This window comes from Cavia porcellus, unplaced genomic scaffold, assembly GCF_034190915.1.
Source record: "Cavia porcellus strain 051 isolate PalLab524CR breed Dunkin Hartley unplaced genomic scaffold, mCavPor4.1 scaffold_6, whole genome shotgun sequence".
Lineage (NCBI taxonomy): Eukaryota > Metazoa > Chordata > Mammalia > Rodentia > Caviidae > Cavia > Cavia porcellus.
In genome coordinates, this window is record NW_026947489.1 from 9,140,156 (window position 1) to 9,164,430 (window position 24,275).

The 24,275-nt window shown below is 47.4% G+C and overlaps 2 protein-coding genes across 2 annotated transcripts in view; both read right to left on the reverse strand.

Moving 5' to 3' along the window:
• The window catches only part of Lrrk1 (leucine rich repeat kinase 1), a 128,883-nt gene extending 122,711 nt beyond the window's left edge, over positions 1 to 6,172 (reverse strand). The window contains exons 1-2 of the mRNA XM_013158772.3: positions 6,022 to 6,172; positions 1,084 to 1,297 (exon numbers count right to left, since the gene is read on the reverse strand). Coding sequence (XP_013014226.1) covers positions 1,084 to 1,180 — 97 coding nt within the window. The 5' untranslated portion in view covers positions 1,181 to 1,297; positions 6,022 to 6,172. The remainder of the gene's footprint in view (positions 1 to 1,083; positions 1,298 to 6,021) is intronic.
• A 2,456-nt stretch (positions 6,173 to 8,628) lies between these two features.
• Positions 8,629 to 24,275, reverse strand: part of Aldh1a3 (aldehyde dehydrogenase 1 family member A3) — a 33,316-nt gene continuing 17,669 nt past the window's right edge. Inside the window, exons 9-13 of the mRNA XM_063249921.1 lie at positions 22,634 to 22,818; positions 17,809 to 17,973; positions 16,610 to 16,767; positions 15,411 to 15,485; positions 8,629 to 10,499 (exon numbers count right to left, since the gene is read on the reverse strand). Coding sequence (XP_063105991.1) covers positions 10,427 to 10,499; positions 15,411 to 15,485; positions 16,610 to 16,767; positions 17,809 to 17,973; positions 22,634 to 22,818 — 656 coding nt within the window. The 3' untranslated portion in view covers positions 8,629 to 10,426. The remainder of the gene's footprint in view (positions 10,500 to 15,410; positions 15,486 to 16,609; positions 16,768 to 17,808; positions 17,974 to 22,633; positions 22,819 to 24,275) is intronic.

Genomic DNA, 24,275 nt, shown 5'->3' on the forward strand with positions numbered 1-24,275 from the left:
TGCTGAGGGTACTAACACCAAGGGCCTTCTAGAACCCACCACGTGGCCCTCAACACTGTGGCCCTCTCAAATCCCACAAGATCCTAGCTACTAAGAACAAGAGTTTTAGGGGGTCTACAGGGTTTTGGTAGCAGCCCTGTGACTTACTAAGTTACTGAAAGTTTCTAGACTTCTCTCTCAAGCGCTCTAAGTGTGTATCAGGGATAAAAATATCATCTTCACAGCTGTGAGGATTAAACGAGATTAGTTCAAAAAGCCAAAATTCAGACCTGATGTGTACAAAGAGAGTGACAGATATTTATCATTAACAATAATATCAATGATAGTTCATTGGTGTTAAAAGTGGTGCATAATCTCTCTCATGGAGAAATTGCAAAAATGTTCCAACTCAATGTGACTTCTATAGATCTACTTTATGGAAATAACCTGGAAATCATGTATAAAAACATAAGAATGAAATGCTTTTGGAAACAATGAACAGTTAGAAGCAACCCAAATTTCAAAGAAAAATAAGGGTTAGGTCAAGAATTCTGTACTGTGCTCCCACATAAAATGATATTTTCACTTAATTATGTGAATTAGGTGGTACTTTAGATGCCACTGATTAAAAGGAAAGAACACACAAAATTGTGCCTATCTTCTAAATACAATAAAATTAAAACAAAGTTTTTAATCACAGAGAAACCAGAAGAGAAGATGCCACATTGCTAGCTAGCTATGCTTGTGTTTGGAGTAGTGGGACTCTGGGTAAATTTTTCCGCTTTCTTTTTTTTTCAATTTTGTACTAATAAACAAGTATTATTTTTATAATGCTAAAACAAATCAAATATCCATTTTTAAAAAAAAGTCCAATATGATTCAAGACCCTATTTCTTAAGATCTTTCAGTCCACAATAAATGGTGTACACCATCCCTCAATATTTAGAATTGAAATGCAAATCCCAAGATACATTTTTTTTATGAGAAAACATCACACAATTGCCGTTTTATTTCCTTGGCTTGAAGCCATCTTGTTCTGATGTGGCCTGGACATCTGTAGGACAAGCATGGCAGCTCATGCCCAACAGCCAGCCCCATCCTTACCACTGTGGGTCTCCATGGCGCGTTCTGGACACACAGCTGATCCTTCGGGCCCCACACACCAGTACATGCTGGGTAGTCTCTGCGACATGCCGGCCATCAAGGCTTGAGGCAGCTGATCTCCAAAAGCAGGCAGGTCTTCTGTTGTCACCACTGCCTGAGGTATGGGTCAGGACATGGATGCACAGTCATGTCTGACCAGAAACTTCTTTCATTCCTGTGGTGAAAAACATAACATCAGAAAAACTTTTTCACTTGGGTCCTTTCTTGCAATCCCTGTGTCATGGTTTATGTCAGTGGCCCCTCCAAGTCTCATGTAATTATGGACACTGATGAATCTAGCATTTGTGATTGGTTCATTGTCTAGCACTCGGATTGGTGGTATGAGTGCTATACCCGCCCAGGGGTGGAGCCAGCATACAGTGTAACAGCAGGGAAGAAGGTGTGTCTTTCTCTCTTGCTATTTGTGCCTTGCTGTTTGCAGCTACCATGAATGGTGGCCAGCCATGCCACTCTGCCTTGGACCCAACTGGGTGTGGACTGAAACCTCCAAGAACTGTAAGAAATAAACCTTTCCTTCCCTAATTTGGGGCATCAGGCATTTTGTCTCAGCAACGAGAGAAAAGTAACCAAGACACCCTGCAAATATTTACCACTAATATTGGTTCTGCTTTCTTTCCCAATATTTTTCTTTACAGTGCATCCATCCGGCAGGCAGTGAAAGGGCCAAGCTTCCCCCATCCCACCAACACTAGACTCAGATATTGTCCCCCTGAGAAGAAAGCCCAAACAATCCCAAAACATGTAGTAGTAAAGCACTTGATAGCTGTTCAGTCATCACACATTCCCTGTCCTTTTCAACACAGCCAGGTCCAGTATGAGGCCCAGAGACGGCAGCACAGCTAACTGAGAGTCCAAGCCTTAGGGACCCACATTCCATGTGGAATGGGTAAACACAAGCCCTTTGCCCAGGACAGACCCACATACAAGCCCAGACATGTGATCCCAAAGGGCAGCGACTTAGGAAAGAAGGTGTCTAGAAAGAGCTGTTACTGGTTGAGCACAATTTAGTTTGAACAGTGGGAGCCAACAGAAGTGAATTCCATGAATGTTGCCTGTCGTACAGGACATATGGCCATGCCTAGAGACATGGCGTACTTGGTGCGAGGCAGGAGATGCTATAGGCAGATAATGTGTAGAGATCAGGGATCTTGCTAAACACCTTGCAATGTGCAGGGCAGCCATTGGCAACAAACAATTATCTGGCACCAATTAATCCAAGATAGAGAACCTGAGCTGGTTTAACACTAATCTCTTAAAGCTAATAAGGCTAGAACAAACTACTGACATCAAGCACTGCTCTTCCATGCTGGGTTTCCCCCTGGGCTTGGAGGTCTGGCCAGCATGACTCCTCACTCTGCCTTCAAGTTGATTAAAAGACCAGAAATGTCTTGAGGCATGGGAATGACTCCATGATAGGAAGGCAGAACCCTATGAAGTGTGTGTAGACTGGCCTAGACATAAAGTACAGGACGGGACACTGAGATAGACAATCTCAGAACAGTGCAGCTGTAATAATAACTGATGATGATAGTAATAATAAGCCAGGGTTATATAAATAATGCCCACACGTCCAGGTAAAAGCACAGTGTGGGTGCAAGGTGTAGATTGCTTCCGATACCCCTGGGTGTGCCCTCTAACTGAAACTGGTACTTCTCAGTTTTCTCATCTGTTAAAAACAGACACCCAACCAGACTCCCAAGAGGAGACAGGAAGATTGTTGTGAGTTCAAGGCCAGTGTGAGCTACATGGTGAATTCAGAGGTAGCCTAAAATACATAGTAGTATTCTGTCTCAATAAAAATAAAAATAAAAATAGACGCCCACCTCATACCCTAGCAACCTCACAGGGGTTGTGGGAATTCACTCAGACAAAAATTTAGCAATTGTCACCTTTTTAACAACAGGGCTGGTGTGGTCATTACTGCATTCTCGATGCTGGCACAAAGGAGACAGGACAGGCGAGGCTCTGTCTCCCCAGTAAGTGTGCCCTGAGCAAGCCTGTGAGAGCATCTGGATTTTCTCATCTGAAAGCCTGAAAATCAGGCCCTTGCCCAGTAGGCTGGCTTAAGATGGAGGAGGGGATGGACGGAGCGGGGCCCTGCGCCTTCCAGAACCAAAAGGACAAGTCCAAAGCAACACCCGAGTTGGAAGCTGGGAAGCCTGAAAAGTCCAAGGAGCAAAAGAAAAATGATCGATCTGCACAAAATTCAGGAGATGCTTAAAACCTGGTACACTGTGAAATCCAATTCGGAAAATCAAGTTGAGCACGGGGATAGGAACAACCAGCAAGACAGACTGTGTTTTACAATACAGGCTCCACGCTGCACACCAACATTCACACACTGAGAAGCCAGATCGCCATCTGCTTTCGAACACCTCGCTCTAAACAGCAACTAAACATACCTCATGTTTTAAAGATTCCAGCCAGCGACATTCTTCCTCAAAGCACTAGAGTTGCCATGTAATGTTTTTAAATTACAAGGGAAAAAAAACCAAACTTTCAAATATTTTAGGTTAATCCTTACCCAGGCCCTTGGTTCCCCTTTCAGTTTCCTTTTGCAAATCAGTCTACTAACGCAGGGTTTTGCTGCTGGAGCAGTTTTTAAACTATAATTAGTATTTTGGCTTAAACCCTAAGGTAGAAGCTTTCAGATGAGGTAATTCAAGTCTTGCTCAGCCTCTGCCCTCGAACAGATCTTCGTTCCCTCCAGCTTCTTTTGGATTTAGACCAGTGGAACAAATCATGGACTAGAAAACATGGTTTTCTATTCATCCTACATATTGAAGACATTTTTCCGCAGTAATAATTACTTTAATAATGTTTAAAAGGTTACCCATGTCCTTTGCCAACTCTTTACAGCCTAGGTTAACGAACACACGTAAATGCTCAGAGATAAAGAAAACAAGGAAGCTGGTATTCGTTCAATAAATATTTCACTGAGCCCTTTTGGGGAGGAGCAAACTTCTTGTATGAAACTGGAAGGGAAGGCAGACAATAAAATAAGTAATTGCTCTAAAATCTTTTTTCAGGAAGTTTGGGAAGGGCTGTCAGTCAGTACAAAACGGAAGCCTGTTAGAAATGCTCCTACCGCCTGGCTGGCTTGAGACGTCCAGCCTGTGCTCCCAGACATCCCTCTATGCTGTCTGAATTCCTGACTATACCGCTGCTTACCGATGTATTGAACAGGTTTGCAGACATCCAAATATCATGGAGCTGCAGGGCTGAGCACTCAATCCCAAGTGAGCACAGAAAGGCTGGGGAACGGAAGGGCTCGAGAGACTGAAGCCACATGGAAGTCAAGGCCATCTGGTCACCTGCAGTCACTGCATCTACCCCTCTGCACGGGGCACCTCTGGTTATGGTCACCAGGGCATTGCAGTGAGCAAGACACTGCCCCTGAGAACTCCAGGGAAGACTGTGGGGGTAATTAAGCAGAAATTAAGCAGATAAAGAAGAAATACATGGACAGTAGAACTGCTAGAAGGCTGCAGAGTAAGGGACGTGAGAGAGAAGGTGGCCAGGGAAGCCCTTTGCAAGCCACACGGAGATGTGGGTCAGTGATGCAGAGGCCCTGAGCTGCAGAGTAGGCTTGGCCAGGGTGGCTGGGAGCCAAAGGCCTGATGGCTGGACGTGACAGAGGCCAGAGCTCCTCAGCACAGGAAAGGAAGAGGTTCTCCTGGGTTTCATGCCAATAGCAAGGAGAAGCTACTGAAGAGTCCCACGAAGAGGACTGATGAAGGGGAACCCAGATATGCAGGAAATAGGTGGACAAAGGCGAACGCATGAGAAAGAAGGGGACCCAGTTTGGGGTAGTTTCAACAAGACTTGGTAACAGCGTGGGTTCAGAGAGCGGGAACTAGGCCCGGATAACATCTAGATCTGTGATCCCAGCAACGGTGCTGACTACTGGCTGCCTTCTGAGATGTGAAAGCGCAGGGGTTTGGCCACAAAACCTCCTGTAGGGACAAACCAGGTGTTGGTTCTCTTTTTCCTTTAGGAACATGTGCAAAGACAGTGAAAACCAGAGTATAAAAAGCATTTCATGTTAAGGTTTTCCAAAACCTCGCACACAGCGGAGGTCCCTTCAGTGTGCGGGTACTTTGTTATTATGTGGGTGACTATGAAAAAGAAGGTCCCTAGTGAGAGGATTGATGAGAGCCCGTCTGTCCTCTTTTCTATGCAAGGGGATGTGTTTGTAAGAGAAACACTCATGGTCTCAAACTATGCTGAGCTACACCTAGGGTTCCCCAAATTCTCCTGTACTATCTTTCCAGTCTCCCTAGCGCCCCCACTTCCCTGTCAGAGAGGGTAAGCAGCAGTACTGGCCCTTTTTTATCTGACATGTTAAAGAGGATGCGGTGCCCAGGCTGCCTTCTGGCCCAGAGACTCCAGAGCAAGGCCTCCCCAAAACACACACACAGGGTCCCCAACACATACACACATGCACACACACTCTCCCCAACACTCACACAGGCACTCACACTTGCTCACCCTTACTAAGCTCCAGGTTAAAGGGCTGATTTTCTCCAAAGTAACCTGTAGCTTCCTGGGACTTCCTACTTTTGTTTCTGGGCTCAGCTCCCCGACTCCAAACCTACAATCCAGCCCTGTCCCGTGCGGCGGGGTTTCAGGATTCCCTTTTGGACCCCCATCAACCCGCAAGTCCGGGCGGCCAGAGGAAGCAGGGTGGAGACTGGAGGAGATCGCCGGCGTCCTGAGCGTAGCTCCGCGGGCCCCGGTCCTGGCCACCCCTGCCCGGGCATGCGGCCGCGAGGGCTGTGGCACCGGGGCTGCACGCGGGCCAGGAGGTCCGGGCCAGGCGGTCGGGGCGCGGTCCGGCCCGGCTTCGGGAGGCGGGCAGGTCTGGGCTGCACTCACCTGCTGCTCCTGCTGCTGCGGCTGCCGCTGCTGCTGCTGCGGAGGCGGCGGGGTCCGGGCTCCAGCCTGCGCCCCACTCTCAGGCGCGCGCCCGGGCGGCCCTGCACTTCCTCAATCCTGAGCCGCGGGAGGGAGCGCGGGCGGGTGGCGCGCAGAGCGCAGGGCAGGGCCGCGGGGGGGAGGGTCCCCGTCCCCGGGGCGGACGCCCAGAGCTCCCCACCCACCCCCCGCCGGCCTGCCTCAGTTTCCCCAGGGGGTAATCCTTGGAGATGCTCAAGGTCACTTCTCGTGTCCGAAGAGGTGCCGAGAGCCTCGTGCCCTTGCAGATTCCTGGACCTTCAGGCCCTCGTGGGGCCGCGTCCCCTCGAGGTTTGGTGACCAGCTTTCTCCCCTGGAGCAGGCACAGCGGTGAAATGTGGCACCAGCTTTCTGTTGTACTGGAGCAATGCTGAGGATGTTGTGTCCAGCTCTCTAAAGAGCGGTACAGAAATATACGGATCATTGAAGTTAATATTTTGCAAACTCTACCTTTTCTATCACACGAACTTATTAATTTGATTACAGATGTAAACAAAGATATTGCTATCTGAGAATCATATATATATGTATATACATACATATGTATACATATTTAATTTATTTTTTGAGATCTAAGGTCGAACTCTCTTGCTCAGGTCCAACTCATGGGTTTAAGCGATCCTTCTGCCTCAGCCTCGCAGAGTGCTGGGATTCAAGCAGCGCCACGACGCTGGACTTGGCAAAAGATTTTTAATTGCCTGCTAGGTGGAGTGAATGTCGGGAAGTTATCGCGTTTCAATCTATCGTAAAGTACGTGGACCGCACCGCTTAAGACAATAAGCAGCGCAGTCCATAAACATCCACGCCCATGCGACCGGCGTGCCCACCCAGGAAAGAGGCCTGTGCAGAAGAAGGATCTGCCCCGCGGGACCTGCACCCTAGGCTCCTCTCCTGAAATGTCACCTCTCGAATACGACTTTGCGCAAGGCATCGCCATAACCTCGCCATTTCACAACATCTGAGTGGCCACAGAGCCCCAACACGACCCTGAGGACACCTCGGGCCGTGGGTACTTGGGACCTCTCTTTGGTCCTTAGCTGACAAGGGGGCACCTGGCAGCTCTGCTGTGGTCCCAAGCGGTTGCTTATCCGACTCTCCTGCCACCCATGGTGGGCACGGTTGCGCAATCCTGCCCTCACTGCTGAGGTTCCCATGGCAGTTTGCAAGGGCAGCAATTTGAGCGCCGCTGAAAAGTCCCTAATAATTTGCAGGGCGTGGTGTCTGCAGTGGTGAGCGAGCCGCGACCACCGGTGCGGCCTGGAGGGCGCACTGTGCCGCCATCTAGCGCCCCCGGGGGGAAGCGCACGCCGGGTGCCGGGGCCCACACCAGGGGACAGGGAAACCCATGCAGAGCCGGGCGATTTGACTTTCTTAGTTTAAAGGAGTTGGCTAGGAAATGCGCCCGTCGTGGAAAACATCTGGAACATTCGACACACGGATGGGCTGTTCTGAGCTGTCTCTATCTCGGCATTTAGCTCTGTTAAGTGTGTGTATCAGGCACAAGTTTGCGTGTGAACGTTGTTACAGGATGGTGAAGATTCCTTTCCACTTCTTGTCCACCCCTGCTGACCCATGATGGCCCACCTCCTTTGGCTCACGTTCTGCTCAGGTGTTTTGCAACCTCAGGTCGGAATGATTCCTGTATGGGGCCATTGGGGAGTCCTGAAACAATAGTTCTGCCTTCAGTGGGCACAGTGAATTTGTGGAACTTTGGATTGTCTTCCTTCAGCTGGCTTCTCAGCTTGCTCCCTATTCCTCCCGGGAAAAATGTAAACACCCCGTTATCCATTGTCAAGCGTGACCCAGCTGCACGGCTTGGAGCAAGGAGTGAAACCATTAGAAAGGCCTCAACCACCAGCAGAAGTAAGGTCCTTCCGGAGGGCCAGCTGGAGAGGACGCGCCCACCTCAGAGTGCAGGATTGCGGCACACACACACATTCTCTCTCCATGTGGTGTCTGGTATCCTCAGAGTGGTTCCCCTTAGGAAGTCATGTTCTGGTAAACCAAATAGAGCAAAATGTCATTGTCCTGTGATTTTTCTGGTCACAGTTAGATGGAGAAATCAGATGGTCCCAAACACATCCATAGACGTGCAAATGCCTATTTTGATCCAACCTCAACATCAGCTGCCAGGTGGTAACTGAGGCTTCTAACTAAACACGAACACTTAGATTGCCACAGAGGAAAGTGGCACTTGTGCTCTCTGCTAGGGGTGCAGTGTCTCCCCTTCATGCTTATTTTGTGCACTCGGATCCTTGTCAGTTTATAATAGTCTTGGGCAGCTCAGATGACACCTTGAACTCAGGCCATAGGACAGAAGACCTCTGACTCGTCAAACCCAAACACCACCAAAATGGGTTTTACATTCAAAGGACTTGGTGTGATGGGTCAAAGAAATCTAATTTGATTTATGGCATCGGTACTGCTTCATTACAGGGCATATTGTACAGCAGGTCTCAGAAAGTGAAAAGCTTGCCTTGGAATTGAAATGGGTTTGGTCAGTGACAAAACAAAGCCAGTGAAAAAACATTTCTCAAATGTCCAATTTTATTTTATTGCTGTTGAACACAATCTGCAGTTGCGATCAGAATTCCCAGTCTGATACTTTTTTAAAAAAACCATACCACAGGGGTAAACCTTAAAAGAAGTGAAATCTAACATTATATAGATTTTTATTTCTAAATACATTATATTACAGAAGGTTAAATATACCACCTCTGTGTACTTACAGCTATAAAAGACACATGAACTCTACCAATTATAAATAATGTAGCATTTCAAATTAAAGACATTATTGTACAGTGAAAGAATAGGAACCCTCTAAGGTACTACAATAAAGGTTAGTGTCTCTAGTTTCTTGGGATACTGAAATTCAGTGTATGAAATCAAATTCTGTTTAACAAGTTATTGGTAGTGTGAGTCATAAGTGTTAATGTGGTGAAAAAGAGGGTGAGACCCATATTTCATATCTGACAAGGATGATACCCTAATTCACACATAATTTTCTTTATACACACACTGGTTCTGACATGGACCTTTGTGTTATTGTCTCTCCAATTTATTCTTCAAACGTAAGCACTATTTTTCCAATTTGGAAAGTATGTATTTAGTAAAAGTACCTGAATAACATGATGATTTAAGTTTGGTTTTGTTTTTAAAGCTATATGTGAATAATTTCAGTTTTCCAAGTTAAAACATGGAATTGCACATAATTTTGCGTACACAAAAGAGGAAAAGAATAATTCTTAACTTGCTAATAAAATGCTTGGGTCACCTGGGTGTAGATCCAGTTCCTCCATGGACTCCAGAAGTTATTTGTCAACTAATCAGAAATCAATAACAAAATAGAATTTTAAAAGGGGGGGAATTAGAACAGCAGTCTTTCCAGATGTGCACATTTTACTAATTTAACATGGATAATGGAACTGGAGAAAAGGAAGAGTACATAGGCTTATTGTAAACCATTATGCAATATTGTAAAATACATAATTTGAAGAAGTGAATTGTGGTTCTGATCTCCCAAATGCAGCACGCTAGTTATCTTAGGATTTGCTTTGTTGTTGTGATGCCAGAAGGCTAGGCCTTCAGCAGCTACGGTGATACTAACAATGTCTCCTGCCTTAGAAAGAACCTTGGTTAAGGTAGACTAGCACAGTTTTAGGTAAGCTCTTTGGGATGTCGATCTGGCCATAGTCCAAAGGTCGTACTGGTTTCAAAGTGAATCCATGGTCAGTGCCAATATGCTGTCCTCCAAAGCCCACACCTTGCATGCCCAAGGCTTCTGACACCCTTGCCTGATATGTGTTCCCCCAAACCTCCCATGTCATATCCTCTTTTTAACTGAGTGCTAATCTCTTCCTTTGGAATGATCCTACTCCTTCCTCAGAACAAGGAGGAGCTGCGTGCACAGGTGACCACGAGGGGCCCCAGGCGCAGGGCTTGCGGATCATGCAGGGAGCATGTTCCAAATTCTCACTGGAGTTGGATTCAGCAGAGCACCTTGAAGCCACTGCTGGACACATAAATACCATTTCTTGTTAACAGAACCCTGAGTATCTTCACTCTCTCTCACACCAGATCTAAAGGCAGAATCAGAAATGGCCAGTAGCTCCCTCCCAGGTGGAACTGCAGTTTCACATGCATCATTTGAGCATCCGGAGTTAGGTCAATAAAACAGGAGTGTGAGATGAAAATCAAAACCATTCAGCTCTAGTAGACTGAAAGTGTCTGGAAGAGAGTGTCCCAGGAAGGTCAGTATAGTTAGTCCCTTCGGCACGTTTGGCCTGCCAAGGGGCTGTCCCATGTTTGAGGGAAGGGTCCCTTTCCTTCAGGGGTTCTTGTCCTCAAGCTTGATGGTGACAGTTTTCACTTCTGTGTATTCAGCCAGGGCATATTCACCTCTGTAAGGACAGAGAAGAGGACAATTGAAATGGAGCGCATGGACTTGTAGTGCTAGAGAATCCAAGCTCTTTGGTGCCTGATTACTCTTTGGGTTTTGGAGTTTATGGAAAAGGGAAAAATGTGATGTCCTGCTAGAGGAATAGCCAGAGTTGTGATGTCACTGATAATTTTACATAGATGAAATGTAAGCTTTTGGCGTGTGATGATTTTGAAACAGACGACTGAGCCTCAGCTCCGAACCTGATAGAAATGCAGATGGCAGCCAAGTCTTACCCAGACCTCCCGTGACAGGTAGAATACAGCACCCACGATCTCTAAAAGGGTCCATGTCCCCCTGCCCAAGCCTGTGAATCAAGGCTGTGGATGAAATGCACGTGACTCATCGCTGACCTTAAAATGAGAGATTATTCTGTATTCCCAGTATCCTCAAAAGTAGTAGAAGAAGACAGAAGAGTCTGAGTAAAATGAGATTCCAGAGAGAGGCCACAGTGCTGGCCATGCAGATGGAGAAAGGTTCGGGTTAAGAGCGCTCTCCAAGCCCCGCGCCCAGCAGAGGGTGGCCCTGAGGACATGCTGTCTTAGCTCAGTGAGACCCTGATCAGGTTTTTATTCTACAGAGAATTAATAGATGCATTTTGTGTAGCTCACTAATTTTGTAGTAATTTTTTGGCACAACAGAAGACCATGGTGGATCAGAAATTTCAAAGTGATTTTAATGCCTGTTCCAGTCGGAGACATCTCCAGCTTAGCACTATGTAGGTTTGTCAAGGTTTTCGTCTTCCCAGAGCCTCAGTTTCCTCATGCAAGACATGGGAAAATCATCTCCTCCTTCCATTTAGAACAGTTAGAGACAATTCATATGGAACACCTCTGGGGTGTTAAGTAAAAGTGAATGGTGGAAAGTAATAGTCTTATTTTATTAATAATGTGTCACTGAGGTTTTTAGATGGTTTCCTAAAACATATGGTATAGGACCTCATGATAATAATGACACAATTATTTTGTGACCTTTTCTAGACGTTACACAAAACAGCAAAGCCATAAGCAGAATACTAAATTCAACTTTTGTAGCACTCCAAGAGACAAGCTAAAAATAATTTATAGCCCTATGTAATAAAGAGTGCTGTCTCCCTCAGTGCACGAAGAGTTCTTAAAACCCATGGGGAGAACACAAGCAGACAGATTGAAAATTAATAAAGGCCATAGTCAGCTTGCAGAAAAAAAGAATACAAATTCTAGTAAGTATAAAAGAGTACTCAATCTCTCACGATTAAAGATACATAAACCAAAAGAGTGGTGAGCCTATTTTTCATGTGGCAGATTATTCAAGTCTAGGAATTTACTCTGAAAACAATCTCCCACAAATACATAAAGAATTATACACAGGAAAGTACATCAGCATGGTTTATAACAGCCAAAAATGCTGGAAAGTAACAAACTTGGATTATAAGAGATGACTAAAAAAAAAAAAGATTTCTACAACCCATTCTTCTGAGAAAAAAGTCTGTTTGACTTTACTTAAAAAACAGAAAAGAACACACTTGCCTATACCTATCATATGTAGAAAAAATGCACAGAAGCTTTAAAAATAAAATATAATGTTGCATTGTAAAGTCGCTAGTGTTTAACTTAATAAAACTAGCAAACAGGACATTGAAATCCCGTTGAATTAGTACATAACTAGTAAGTCCAGAATTAAAATCACTCTTGTATGAAATAACTCCAGGGTTACCCTTCTTTCTTTTTCCATAGTTGTCTTAGTTCAAATTCTACTGTTCTTATGCACCCCAAGGCAGCATCTCCCTTTGACAATGAAGACCAACTGTGACCCCAGACCTTCTCTCAGTAAATCAAAACATCAGGGGAGCTGGGCATGGTGGCACGTGCCTTCAATCCTAGTGGTCTGGGAGCATGAGAGAGCTGAATCACAAATTTAAGTCCAGCCTGGGCCACTCAGTGAGACCCTGTCTCAAAAGGGGGTTGGAGGGCTGGAGAGGGAGCTCAATACAAGAGCCGGAGTTCAGTGCCTACTGCTGGGGGGAAAAAAGAAGATGTAGGGGACAGAAACGGGCAACTGTGCTGCTCACTGCTGTGTGCCCAAAGCCTAATCATGTCTTCAGCATCAAAGATGTCCAATAAATATTTGCCAAGTGAGTGAATGACTGAAAACTGGATGACCACTGGTTACCTCTAACAAATGGACTGCTCCACTGTGTAGATATATTGCTTACTGTCTTTTGTTACAAAGCAAAACAAAGAACTAGGAAGAAAAGTGTCCTAGAGGAAGGGAGGTTGGTCCTAGAAGCAGGTCCCAAAGGGGCCATGGGTGGGTGCCCCAGGGGCGGGGAAATCCACGGAATCCACCTAGTGGTGCTCCAGTAGCCCAAAGCGGAACTTCTCGCATGATGAAGACAGCAATTTGAAACAACAGGAAATGGAAATTGGTCTTTAAGGCAGTTGCCTTATGAATTATTTTTAAATGCTTTATAGAAAGTCTGGAGAAAATACACGCCAAAAGTTTTAAAAACAGACATTTCAAAAAGTCTGCTGGTGGCTAACCAGCAGGATAAAACATGGACTGTGTATAGTGGATTCTTACCCAGCCCCGCTCCGAGTCAGGTAAGGGATGCTGAGGGTGCAGGCACTGCTGGGGGAGGTGGGAAGGGAGGCTGGGGTGAGGGTCGCCAGTGGGAGCCTATGCAAATCAGGAATCCGAAGACCCCACATGCCTTCTGCAGCTTCTGCATCCCAAGCATTTGCTTTGGGACTGGGATCCCACTGCCATGCCTGGTCTCTGGGATCAGAACTGTGTGGTCCTGGGTTCCCCAGCCCCGGTGACTGCACTGACTGAAGGCAGGAGATCAGAGGAAAAAAATGACCACACATGGCCTGGGGGCTCCATTCTGTTACAGACAGCTAAGTTAGGTAGAAATATTATGAGCAGTCAGACAGTGCTGGGCGCTCGAGGGAGTCAAGACAAAAGAGGAAAACTCACTGGAGACACAGCAGTGGGGAGCCAGGCCTCAAGATAACAATAAAAGAACCAAACCTACACACACCTCACGGGGTGAGCACATGACAACACCTGGTCGAGAAAGGCATCCCTCGCCCCAGTCACTGACCAAGACCCCAGACCCATCGCCTGCTTGAGCAGTTCCTTATCCTCCCATGCCTGCTCTCTGCATGACTTGCTTCCCCATTAGATCAGTATCACCTAAGCAACTATACTTGTAATCTTATTGGTTGATCGTAGCTGTAACCCACATTGTTCCCATGAGGGTTTTGTTCCGTAAAATTTTTCTATACAGTGGCATTCCACTTGGGACCCCTCCTGTTCCTTTGACAGGAGCTTTCTGTTCTCTCAATAAATGTCTTCCTACTCTTAACCTCCACTGTTTCTAGAATTCAGTCTTCAGTTTTTAGAGAACACAAACGGCACATCAGATATCTAACAGTTATCACTTTTCCTTTGTATGATGTTTGGAGATTCTGTTATCATTCTTATAACAATCCAGGTGGCTTCCAAAAGTGACCTCTGTCCAGCAAGACCCTGTGCTGTTGGTGGGGGCATGGGGCAGTGTCATTTCAGCTGTCAGTCACAAGCTCCCTAGGCTGTTTGTTCGTTGGACAGTAGCGGTCCCCCGTTAATGGCTGTCACAGAAGGTCGTGAACTATCCTGTGGAGGCTCTCACAGAGCCTGCTGGCCTCCAGGTCAGCAGATGCTGCTGGAGGAGCTGGAGGGCAGGCAGGTCTAAGAGGTAATGGAGCAAAGGCTCTAAAAGATGCAAATACAAATCTAAACAGGCCACCAGGGGGAGGAAAGAGGCTTCAGCCTCAGCAAAGAGTTTTCAAGGCCATGCAATTACTGAAGTTCCCAGGAAGGGAAATCAGTCACAGAGACACCAGTCAGTCTAATGTACAGAAGGCTCTTGGGCATCTGCTGTGGGTCAGGGATGGACTGGAAAGAAAGGAGGGAGGTGCGTGCAGGCTGGACCTGCAGACTGGCCAGGAGCAACTGCTTAGGGGTGGAGGACACCCAGTCTTCCTTACAACCTTATAACATCTTTAAGAATCTGGAAGTGGAGCCTGAAGTTCCCAGCAAGGCCCACACAGAGGGAAAGGTTTAAGTCTGTTCCCACTAGAAGACATGCAAATGAGTACAGGGTAGCGCGTTCCTCTATGCATGACACACTGTTTAAACAAGGGAAAAACGACAGTCCTCAGAAACATCCCAAGTACAGCCCCGGGGTATTGTCACAGATGGCTCTCTGGGAATGTTAAGCCTGCAAGATGTTTGTCCACCAAGGCTCATAAAAGCCTGAGCAGCAAGAAGGACATGGGGGAGAAACCAGGGTCCAGCTGGAAAAGCACAGTGTCTCTGGCCCAAGGATGCTCTGTCCAGTGCTGGGCCTGGGCCAGATGCAAGGCACCTGTCCGTGTGGTCCCCTACATGATGGGACCACAGAGTGCCAGCAGAAGGAGCTGCCTTATGCCTCCTGAAGAAGCATCCAGAAAGAAGCTCGCGTGCCCACTGCATGCTCCGAGTCAGTCTGTTTCCCTGCTGCGGGTGGAGACTGATTGGGCAGTGACACCCTACCTCTGGCAAGAGGTGCACCTTGTCGGTGCTGTACCCTCCATTCTCCAGCCCAAATCAAAGATCCCTAGTGTGTGGGTGCTGGGCAGGGCCCAGAGCTGAAGATGAGGGTGGGGAAGCTGTAGATGAAAGAGGACGGAGGAGAGGAGGGATCCGGAGGAACCACGGAGGGAAAGGCCACCAGCCTTTGTGACACGGCAGAGCCGGCCCAAGCAGAGAGGAGGGGAATGGTTGGGCAGGAGCTCTAATCGCCACTGCAAACACAGTGTACCTCTTACAAAGTCCAGCTCAGGCTGGGAGGGACCGAAACACTTACAGCTCTCGGCCATTTCCCGACATTTTAAAGCCGCCGAACGGAGCCTGTGCGTACAGAGCATTGTAGCAGTTGATCCTAGAGAAAAAAAAAAAAAAAAAAACCCAGTGAAAATACGCTCATGGTTACCTGGAAAAGATCCAGCTGATGTGTGGGGTTCCCGGTGTTAACACCGATGCACAGTGCTGCCTAACATATGTCCTTTTTATAAAATTTAATACAAATCTGTGACCAGAATTGTGGAAAGATTTGAGTTTGGGAACCGAGGTACCACTGTAATTAAAATACAGGGTGCTCTTAGCTTCTGCCTTCTCGTTTTTCTTGCCAGAAACTAAAACTTGAATATACTGGCCTAGAGCTTTTCATTAAGATGGTAATGGGATGAGAAGGCAAGAAAAAAACAAGAGAAAATATTACGCACGGGGAATAGAAATTAGCCTTGAAGTGACACAAACCTGTCCTCAGAGTTCTGTGTCCTCCACCATGTGACCCTGCACTTATCATTGGCCTTCTCTGAGCCTCAATTCGCTCATCTTTAAAACAAGACGCCATCTGCAGAATTCCTGGTGGGACGGGGATTTGCATCTATACTGTGCAGCTGGGCGTGGACTGATTTTAGAACAGGAACCAGAATCGAATTTAGATGGGACCTTGCAGCTCGGAGACTGCTCGGCCACACACAGCCGCCCCCTTAACACCAAGGCTCTGGGTCCTCAGTTTTAACCAACCTTGGTAGAACACATTTGGAAAAATGATTGCGTCTGTGCTGAACATGTATCCCTTGTCATCATTCCCTGAACAGTAAAATATAGCAGCTATTTACACAGCATACATAATGTTGTAGGTATTGTAAATCATCTAAAGATAGCTAAAGTACACGTGACCAGGTTATATGCATGTACTAGGACATCTCACTTAAGGGCCTCGAGAATCGATGAATTTGGAAATCTGCAGGGACCTTGGAATCAATCCTTGTGGACACAGTGGGATGAGGATCTAGGCAAGTTACTCAGCTTCTGTGTCTCAGTTTTTGCCTCTGGGAAGTGAGGTGCTCAACCCCATAAGCGCACTTGTTGCTGAAGGTGGTCGTGAGGACTCAGCAAAGCGCTGCACTAGCAGGTGGCATGTAACATCCGGGTAAAAACTGTGTCCCTGCAAGACTGTGAGGCTGCAAGTCGGAGCTGAATCAACACACTACTCACCAGACTGTGCCGGACTCCAGGGCAGAAGCCAGCTTCAGGGCTTTGTCAAGGTTTTTTGTGAACACGGCTGCTGTGAGTCCATAGTCTGTGCTATTTGCTCTTTTTATAACTTCTTCGATGTTTTTAAACTTCAGTATTGGCTGCACTGGTCCAAAAATCTGTGATTAATTGTGAGAACAGCAGTGAGAAGTATGTTGGGTGGAAATGCAGGCTCTGGGCAGGGGTTTCTTTGGTCTTGTGCCTTTTACATACACCCAGAGCCCACACGGCCATGGTGACAATGACAGGGCAAGAGAGATCACCAAAGGTTTTTTTTAGCTGTGTGATGGTGGAAATTTGAAGGAAAGGATTAAAAAGGATCAAAAAATTTAAAATCACACTAAGATATACATTGTGTTTCCCAGGCCTCATGGTCATCAGGGTTTCTAAGAACTCCAGGCTGAGGGCCTTGGGGGTGACCCATCCGGCCTATCTTTGGAGTGACTCTGTGGAAAGTTATCTCAGAAGGTGCTCGTAGGCAGGGCTGTAGAACCCTGTGCTCTGACTCCCTGTGCTTTGCACCAGTGAGGATGTGATACCCTGCCTTTCCTTTGCTGGGGGGCAGATTGTGTGAACAGTGTCCCACACCCACCCCTGGGAGTCACTATGGAAACCCTTCAGAGAGCATCCTCATTGGTGCACCTCCCAGGATCTAACAGCCGTGGGCTCTGATCTTACAAATGCTGTGCAGGAACCAGCTTCCATCTGCCTCCCAGAATTGAAAGACAAAGGGAAATTTATACTCTCATGAGGTCTCCTTCACCTCCGTCATTCTCAAGGACACCCATGATGGAAAACACAATGAGGATTCTAGCTGGGACATGATTCTTGAGTATTTCCCTTCTAAGGTCAGTCTGGGGGGACTAAAGCAGCCTTGGCTGTGAACCCCCCACAGGGGACAACACCTCTCCATGCCCCCGTTGCCTGATGAACTCAGGGGAGGGAATCTTGCCCCTAGGAGACCAGGAGAAATGAATGGAGACTACATCTTAAATGAACTCTGTGCAGTCCTTGGGGTTTGCCAGGGGCCTGTGACAAGATGGTGTTCCTCAGGACCTCAGATGTTAAGGGAAATGCTACATAGAAAAGGAAAGCTCAGCCCACAAAGAGTTCTGGGTTCCCTGGAGGAGAGCAGGGCCCCAGGCTGCAGCCACACCTACCTCCTCCTTGGCAATCCTCATGTTGTCAGTAACTTCTGAGAAGACAGTGGGTTTGATGAAGAGTCCCCTGTCTTCCATGGCGGAGCCTCCACATTCCAGCTTGGCCCCTTCCTTCTTCCCACTCTCAATCAGCTCAAGGATTTTGTCAAACTGCTTTTGATCGATCTGCAAAACATTGCAGGAATTATTGCCAATTTCCCGTGCGAGTAGCTGCCAGGTTACAGTCCCAGCAGCCTTCGCATCATCAGTCACCCTGCCTTGTGTGTTCCTGCCTAGTCCTAAATCACGGAATAAGTGCGTCTTGCAGGCAGCAATTCCTCGGATGCACAGACCTGGGCTCCTCTGAGCAGGAAAGACTTGGGAAGATAAATTATGCATCCTCTCTCCAGGACTGGTGTTCATTCCTGTGTCTGATTCCACTTTCCTTGCTGAGAAGCCAGTCCAAGGTGCACTGAGGTCTGAAAGGGTCACACTCTTTGCTCTCTCAGTTCTTTGTACCCTGCTAGGGTAGTTGGACTTGGCAAATAAAGACACAGGATGCCTACCTAGCCTCAAATCTCAGAAAAATGACATGATTTGGAGCATAAGTACATCCCAAACACTCTTTGAGATACGTTTTGTGCTACAAATGCCATCTTTGTCTATCTGAAATTTGATTCTGAGTGTCGTGTACTTTACCTGCAGCCTATACCCTGGCTCCATGGATTAGAAGAACTGTTACTGGAATTCTCCATTGATAGTGTTGAGGGGAAGTGAGTGAGAAGCTGGTCACCTTTCTCAGCACCCCTGGAAACAGTGGAGTGAACTTCAAGGTGGGTGAGAGACTGTGCCTCAGCTGGCGGGGGATCAGCTCATCAGAAAGGCTCCATCTTTGCTACCTTGCTCGAACAAGTTGTTAAAAGAGCGCCCCTCTGGGAGATGCTCAGTGAGTACAGTGATCTTTTGGCCCCTCTACCAGCCTTCCTCCTAAAATTCACGGGACCTCTGTCCTTTATCATGGCCCTGTTTACGATGCTCCTCCTCTAGGGCTGGAAGAGGCAGAGCTTTAATGAGATTTACTGCTGAAACTTTTAGATAGGAGTGCTGTTTTTATTTTAATCATGTGAAAAAAATAGTAAGCAAATCCAATGGTACATTTGGATGACTATGTATTCCTGAGGAGCAGGGGAAGGGGAAGGGGAAGGGGAGGGTCCAAACCACGCATAACTGACCAACCTATGATACACGGGTCCAGTGTTAACCAATCATACCTCATATCTTATTCCAGGAAAAGTCTAAACAGATCAAAGATGTAACCGTGACAAATGAAACCACAAAATTCCTTCATGTGGGACACTGATCTTATAAACTTGTCTTCTCTATGACTCAAAGTACAGAAGCCAAAAAAGAGAAAAGATTAATAAATTTGAGTATGTGTTTTTAAAAAAGAGCTGGGGATACAGCTCAGTGGTAGAACACTTGCTCACATGCGTGAGGCGAGTGCTTCAATCTCCAGAAGATGGAAACAAAGAAGTAATCAGACAGCAAAATCATCAGAAGCAGTCACAGGGAAAAATAGCAAACTGGAAAATATTAGCAAATCATATCATGGAAAACTAATCTTTGCAGCATGTATATAGAGCATCTTAGAAAGACAAGAAAAGTGACCAAAAATATACGAAGAAATTATGCAAAGCAAATATCCACTTGATTGAAAAAGAAACACAAATGTCTTTTAAACATAAGATAATGTGTTCTATCTTACACTCTTTGGAAGGCAGACTGTATATTACAATTAAATGATACCAGTTTTAGCTCTCAGATGAACAAGAATTGATATTCTGTTGATAATACAGGAGAAACAGCCAACCTGCACACTGCTGATAGGAACATGGTATGAATTGGTTCATCCTCTATGACAGGCATCCCTAACCAGTGGCCATTGTCCACTACCATGCTATGGCCTGTTAGAAGCAGGAGGTGAGCGGTCAGCGGGTGAGCTGAGCCCTGTCTGTGCTCACAGCCACTCTCTGCCTGAGCCCCGCCTCCTGTGAGGTGGGCAGTGATACTTGATTCTCACTGGAGCTCCGTCCAGTCCCCACTGTGAACTCTCCTTCAGTCCTCACAGTCACTCCCTTCCTCCTTCCTGAACTTCAGCTGTGGAAAACTGTCTTCCATGAAACTCTCTGGTGTCAAAAAAGTGGGGACACCACTGCTGCACAGAATGTAATCTGGCAATTCTTACAGAAACTACAAATGTGTTTCCCCTTGGAAACTCTACTTTGAGTCTTTCCCATGGATTTCTTAGAGAGAGAGAGAGAGAGAGAGAGAGAGAGAGAGAGAGAGAGATCACCTAGTCTGGAGCATTGTGTGTGATTGCACATGCCCACGTATTCTTTGGAAGATATTATTTAAGTCTTGGTGACTTCTGACACAGAATTGTATGTGCATGTGAAAAAGAACAAAACAGGTATCCACAGACAGGTATAGAAAGCTCTTTAAGTTCCTGTTAAGGAAAGTAAACAAGGTGAAAAACAGTAGAGCCATTATGGTATGTTTTGCATAAAAATCAGGAAGAAATAAGGATATATAACAGGTTAGCTTGTAGACACAAAAGAAATTCTAGAAAGATGCATCAGAAACTAAGAACATGGAGCCGTGGGAGGGAGGGGTGAGACCAGGTGTGTAGACAGGGCACGTGGAAGGGTGGGAGGGTCCTTTCACAGGAGGAGGATGTAGCCCCCTGTCCATGTACTCCACTTGAAAATCACAAGTGCAAATGCAGCCAGTGGTAGCTCAGGGTCCTCTCAACTTTTCTCTTCGTTAACTGAATCCCGGATTGAAAGTTCCAGAGCTTGCAGAGGCTCCTTCCTCCTCCCACAGGTCCCTCAAGGGGCTTCCTCAAACCACAAATCCTGACCGCTGCCGACCCTGTTCCGCCTGGAAGACCTCATCTGTGCATGGAAACCCTGCACATCTGAGCTCCTCTCCCTGGCGAGTCCCTGTGAACACAGTGTTCAAGTCTAACAATCATCCACGAAATATCAGCTGGTGCCTCTCAGAGAAGACGGACCTGCTGGGAAGTGAGATGACCCAGAAAGGGCACAACACCAGAAAAAAATGGCCCTAAACGGCGGGACCATTGCTGCTCTCAGTTCTCTCTACAGGGAGGACACCTCCAGGTCCTGTCCTGGCCAGGTGGCCCGTGTCATGTGTGTGTGCCTTGTGGCTCAGTTGCCCAGTAAACCTGAATGACTCTGGAGCCGTCCAGCAAGCAGCTCCCAGCAGCGAACGCCGATCTAGATCAGCCCACTCTTTTACAGGCATGAGGCAGACAGACTATTTAGACAGCTGTAAGTCCTCTCAGAGTAAAATCTTATTACCATAGATGAAAAAGCACTCTGGGAGGAAGAAGAAAAAAACCCCCAACAACATCCTAAAATAATATGCTGAGGTTAGACAGCTTAAGTGAGCTTTCAAAGGACTTTGAACTGCGGCATGAAAGTACAGATGAAATCAACACCCGCTCTCCTCGCAGCTGCTCTGGGGACAGCTTCATGTGTCTGGCTTCACACGTCAAGACTGGAGCCTTGGAAGGACTTCCAAATAATGACAGGGGAGAGAGGGGTCCTTAGGATGGGGATCACATCCCATATGCCCCACTGATTCTGGATTAGCCGTGACAATCATGGTGGATTCAACAGTGACTTGTGGTCATGTTTGCATTCAGATCTGAAATCCAACCAAGGCCAGTGACTACTCTGCATCACTGGCTGCCAAGTTTGGGACCAGAAACGAAGCTTCTTCTCTCCCATAATCACACAGCATTAGAGGTGCAAAGCATTTGAGCTGGGGCTGGGGAGGGGAAACTGAGGCCATAAAAGCACCCCTCATCCCTTCTTCCCCAGCCAGTGTGTCACCACAGATGACTAAGCAAAAACTCTGGAACACAGCCTTAAGTCCCACAGACACTCATCATACCTATGTCAGATGGCTGTCATTTAATATTCCTCTCCCTTGAAAAAGCACAGAAAACTGTCCTGTATTGTGTATGTCCTACAGACTATGCAATCGTCATAAAATTTTTCTGTTAGTCCCACTTTCCAGGTGAGGAACAGAGGTGGATGGAATGTATGACTTCTACAAAGCCACAGAGCCCCATGTGAGCTCAGACCCACAGCCTCCGGGGTAAACACGTGGTGCAAATGCAGGAGGCAAGCAGGGAGCTTCCCAACAGATGCCAGCGGTAAGTCACGGACATGTGTTTTGCAACTTCAGGGCTAGGGCAGGACTTTGGCTAAAAGTCGTGGATTGCTGCCGAGCGAGCTCCATTTCCATAATGCATGGGATGGTCAGGCTGTTCTCTTTTAAATATTTATCCATCTGTGCACTTCATAATTAGCAAGCAAGTGATACAAGATGTGCCCTTTTAAAGGGTTATTAAGCCTCATGGTTACGGTCATTTTCACCCATCCTTGGCCGCCCAAACTGGTCTCCAGAGATCGGTGGCACTGCCCAAAACCCATCGATCCCTACAGCTCTCCCTGTCGGATTCTTTGGTTTTTGAGGGTCATCTCGTGTCATCACCCACACTGGGCTTGGGGGCCTCACAGTCAGACTGCTGTTGGTAGCTGTCTGAGGCTCAGGAGGAGGACAGCACACTGACCACCTCACGCCCTGGGGACAGCTCCTTCTCCCCAGGGCTTGTGCCTCCTGTAACTCCGCTGACATCCGATCAGCTTCTAAACAAAGGCCTGAAGGGCCGCATCTGTCAGCAGTCTTTCCTTTGAGAGCGACCCTTGAGGCATCACCGCAGCAGAGGCACAGAGGGTGGGTAGCTTGTTACCTGGGGCCCCTGCTCGGTCTCCACATCGAAGGGGTCTCCCACCGGCCGCTGCTTGGCGTACTCCACGCTGCGCCTGACGAACTCGGGGTAGACTTGCTCCTCCACGAACACCCTGGACGCAGCTGTGCAGCACTGGCCTTGGTTGAAGAACACTCCCCGGTGGGCACACTCGACTGCCAAGTCCACTGGAGGGGGCAGGGGTGCGGGCGAGGCAAGAGGAAGCGATTAAGTTGTTAGAGCAGGCTTGGCGACAGCTGCGATTCTAATTGCCTGCACAAGAAAACAGGCCCCAGGACGGCGGCATTTCAGAAATTAATTTTGTTCTCAGCATTTCACAAAGAGGGAGGATGGGAAAAAGGATTTTCAGGTTCACCAAGTTGGGAGTTCAGTAAGTCTTCTGACCGTAAGTATGCGGGTGAGTCCAGAAAACCCAAAAAACAAAAACAAACGGAAAAACCTTTTGGTAAGTACACATGTACTTGGTAAGAATTTTTAAGGAAGTCAAACTTTTCCACCTTGAGTGGAAGAGGACCTTAGGAAGGACCACCTATGACTCAGGATGGTGAAAGGCATTGTACCTGACTGAATTCAGAGCTGGCGCTGAATTAAAATCAGCTCCTGAAAACCAGCTGGTGGACCAATGAGTCCCATCTTTGGGGAGACGCTGAGTGACAGACACGGCTGTCTGTCCGGGTTTCTGGTGCTCTGTGCCTGCCTGGCTTCTCAGCTCCTCCTACACTGTCACTTCCTCAAGGAAAGCAGTTTCTACACGGAGCCCTGACTGTGAGCACAGGAAGGTGACCCATCTGAGCTCACCAGGCAGCTCCGAGGGACTCTGCCCTCCGCTTTGAGGAGGATGCTGCTCCTAAGTAGGGCTGTGTGTGTGTGTGTGTGTGTGTGTGTTCTGCAGCAGGACATCACTGTCACAAGGTCCCTAGTCCTCCTCGAAGACAGCAGATTCACTTTTGCACCCTGATGGAGTCAGAGTGGTGGCTGAAGGGGCAGGAGAAAGGTGGCAGCTACCCCTGGTATTACATCAGGGTTTAATGGTGTGGCCTGGCACTGCCCGGAGGAGGAAGACAAGATAGCTGCACAACGTGTTTACTTGAGTCCTGTAAAGCCACCCCCAACCAAGGTGCACGTCGGGCTTTAGCTATGGTTTTCCTCTTTGTGGGAACAAGAGGATGAGCTGAGGTGCAAGTGGGGGCCTCAGTGCACAACTGGAGTCCTTGGTGTGGGAACCAGAGGCTCCCAGTGAGGGTCACAGCAGGGCTACGCCCAGAACAGCCTCACTTGGCCCCAGAAACCATTAGCAACACTAATGACACTTCCACCAGGGAGCAGCCACCAGGCAGGAGGAGGACAGCCGGTCTTCATGCCCTCCCTGGAGCTTGTTTCTTCGCCCCATCTATCCCCTATTGAAAACCAGCTTCAGGGAAAGGATCTAATATCAGTCATTTACACCTAAGTGAGAAGTCTCACCAGGATCACTGTTTTTTTTCTGGTATATTTGAGATTCTAGCCTGATCTGAGTGTCAACTGGAAGGCTTTGTTCTCTGAGACAGGTATTTCTGGGGCTGTGGACTGGTGGGACAGGCTGATTTTTAAAGGAAAGGTGCTTGGAGCTACTGGGGAAGTCACA